The sequence below is a fragment of the Hyalella azteca genome, unplaced genomic scaffold (assembly GCF_000764305.2).
Source record: "Hyalella azteca isolate HAZT.00-mixed unplaced genomic scaffold, Hazt_2.0.2 contig3263, whole genome shotgun sequence".
Classification (NCBI taxonomy): domain Eukaryota; kingdom Metazoa; phylum Arthropoda; class Malacostraca; order Amphipoda; family Hyalellidae; genus Hyalella; species Hyalella azteca.
The window spans coordinates 13,755-16,959 of record NW_025933515.1 but is presented as its reverse complement, the minus strand read 5'-3'; the positions used below and the strand labels follow the sequence as shown (position 1 = coordinate 16,959).

The 3,205-nt window shown below is 42.8% G+C and overlaps 1 protein-coding gene across 1 annotated transcript; it reads right to left on the bottom strand.

Moving 5' to 3' along the window:
* Nucleotides 1-688: 688 nt before the first annotated feature.
* Nucleotides 689-3,205, bottom strand: LOC108667667. Its single transcript, XM_018154711.1, has 2 exons — nucleotides 2,962-3,205; nucleotides 689-2,128 (listed from the first exon to the last, which is right to left on the bottom strand). Exons 1-2 carry the CDS (start codon nucleotides 3,007-3,009, stop codon nucleotides 689-691), a joined length of 1,488 nt encoding a protein of 495 aa, XP_018010200.1. The 5' UTR covers nucleotides 3,010-3,205.

The window sequence follows — 3,205 nt, the reverse complement described above, 5'->3', positions numbered from 1 at the left end:
AAACTTTTTTAAAGTTACTTTACCTCAAAGATAAACTATTTTTTATATACCCGAGCCAACTGGTGTGAAATCGTACAACGAACTTAATTTCAATGCAAAATATTTCTTTAGAATGTATAATAATAAAAAATTAATCCAGAATACACTATGTACTACACGGGGCACAAGAAGAACGAAGCTAATATATTGAACTTTTCAGTAATGCAACGATTATTATTTTTTTCCGTTGTTGTAAAGTCTTTCTCGATTAATTATCGTGTTTAATTAATAATAAGTTAATTAAAAAATTGCTTGATAAATATTAAACATTCAAAAATATCTACGCTAGGGCATGTTTTTCATTTCTTGCATTAATGATGATGCAGTTCATATTTAATTTAGATAATCATGAGTATAATAGTAGAAACGATAGTGATAATGTTATAGATAATAATAGTTATGACGGTGTGATATGATGGTATGATATGATGGTATAATTACTCTTATAATTAACAAGAAATTTTACATTCATACGAACATTTTATTATTTTTATCAACATTTTCATATGAATGAATTGAGGAATTTTCTTGAAGAAATCGCTTTTCATACATCGCTTTTTCAACTTAACTTTTACTTCCGAGTTAAATGAACAGGCACTTCTACTTAGAGCGCCTGGAGCTCATTAAAAACTAATGAGAGCGAAAGCTTTCAGGCGTCAAGATTTGGGGCGTGAAATGTCTTTTGAATATTTAATTCATATATAANATGCTGAGGCACGGCATGCTGAGGCACGGCATGCTGAGGCACGGCATGCTGAGGCACGGCATGCTGAGGCACGGCATGCTGAGGCACGGCATGCTGAGGCACGGCATGCTGAGGCACGGCATGCTGAGGCACGGCATGCTGAGGCACGGCATGCTGAGGCACGGCATGCTGAGGCACGGCATGCTGAGGCACGGCATGCTGAGGCACGGCATGCTGAGGCACGGCATGCTGAGGCACGGCATGCTGAGGCACGGCATGCTGAGGCACGGCATGCTGAGGCACGGCATGCTGAGGCACGGCATGCTGAGGCACGGCATGCTGAGGCACGGCATGCTGAGGCACGGCATGCTGAGGCACGGCATGCTGAGGCACGGCATGCTGAGGCACGGCATGCTGAGGCACGGCATGCTGAGGCACGGCATGCTGAGGCACGGCATGCTGAGGCATGACATGCTGAGGCACGGCATGCTGAGGCACGGCATTCTGAGGCACGGCATGCTGAGGCACGACATGCTGAGGCACGGCATGCTGAGGCACGGCATGCTTCGGCGCAATACGCAGAGGTGCAATATGCTGAGGCATGGCATGCTGAGGCACGGCATGCTGAGGCACGGCATGCTGAGGCACGGCATGCTGAGGCACGGCATGCTGAGGCATGGCATGCTGAGGCACGGCATGCTGAGGCACGACATGCTGAGGCACAGAATGCTTGGGCACTCTATTTTTCACCAAAGTTTGCATTTTCTCGTACGGTCTATATTGCTTCGGCACCAAGTTTTTCTCATGTTTGACGGTTGCCATCTTCTGGTCCGCAGAACATGCGTTCTGACATACCGCTCCATCCACGCACTGCGCAGTCGCGGCATCAAAACTTTTGCCTTCTCCACACCAGCCAGAAATAAAACTACCGTCGCTTTCACAAAAGTAGAATTGCGTGCAGTTGTAGGGATCTACAATCTGTGCCCCCGGATAGTAACATTTAACCTCACAGGCATCGCAACAGAGACCAGGATCTGTTTGACATTCACTACCGTCGAAGTATGGACGATCCGATGGACAGATCGTGGATGTTATTCCTCCTTCTGGGGTACATACCCTGTACCTGTGGCAGTCCCCGGGGTATGTTAGTAGGGTGAGGGAGCCATGACAGGTTAGGGTACAACTGAGGGGACATTTGGTATTGCAGGAGCCGTAGGTGCAGTCGTTGTAGGATGAACTATAATAATATCCTTCGTCACAGCGGAAAGGAGTGTCAGTTTTGTTGCCGTCGTAAAGACATCCGTAGTATTGATGACAGTCGTGGGGATCTTCTATGTAGGACCCCGGTGCCTTGCCCTCGCAGGAAGCGACGCAGGTTTCAGCAGCAAAACTTCTCCCAACAAGCTATGGAATGAAAGAAAAAATTATTCTAATGACTAAAGAGAGTGAAAAAGGCTGTATCAAAAACTTTTTCAAAGTCTAGTGCTGAAAATATGGCTAAAAATTACTAAATTGGCATAGAAGGTATTGAGCGACCTCGGCCACAACAGCTGGCGGACTGTACGTTATTTGTAAGTACTGGTTTGCTGCAATCAATAAACATTAATGTGGGCATGATTTTGTCAGTGCGTCCGTTTTATCTTACGTAAAAAGCGTAGGTCACCAGAAGGAGTACAATACCCAGATTCCTACCAACTAATTGGAATTTGGGAATCGAAACTGGGACTTTTTTTGCAGCCTGGGAATACCCATTATTCCTATACCAGTTAATGGAAATTGAAACTGGGGTATACAACAATGGGTATTGAAGGACTTCGAATCGAAGCCCTTAAATACCCATTATTCCTCTCAATCAATGAAAATTGAAACTGGAATTTATATTTTTCTCTTAAAGTTTAATTTGAATTTCAACTTCGTACGACTAGGCAAAAACATCGAGAGGAATCTTGTAAAACGGCACAACGAACATTTTTCGGTGCGAGACGCTTGAAGCTATTTTCAAAATGCCACATGGCGATAATTTGACGATGAAAAATTTTTTCTGTCGTAAATGGAGTAAAAGTTTATTTCGGTGAAAAAAAATCAGGATTTTATGAATAAAAAAATTTTGTTGGAACAAATTTCTTCATAAAAAATTTTAATCAAAAAATTGTTCAAATTTTTCACAATTTTATTCATGGTTATACAAGAAAGGAGCTACAAAATTGACGTTGAGTATACATTCTATTAAAACTCACCATCAAGGCCACGCTCATGAGGAGAGCCCGGTGGGTGTGTGACAACATAATGAAAAATCTATTCCAAAAAATTGTCGAGTTATGAGAAGTCAAAAGTGTCCTTAAAAAGTCAAAAGTGTCCTTAAAATGTCAAAAGTATCCTGGAGAAGTCAAAAGTTTCCTGGAAGTGTTTCAGACAGAGTGTGTGGATATACTACAAATTTTCAGCATGAAATTTTAGGCGTATTCGTGTTTCTTGGTGTCC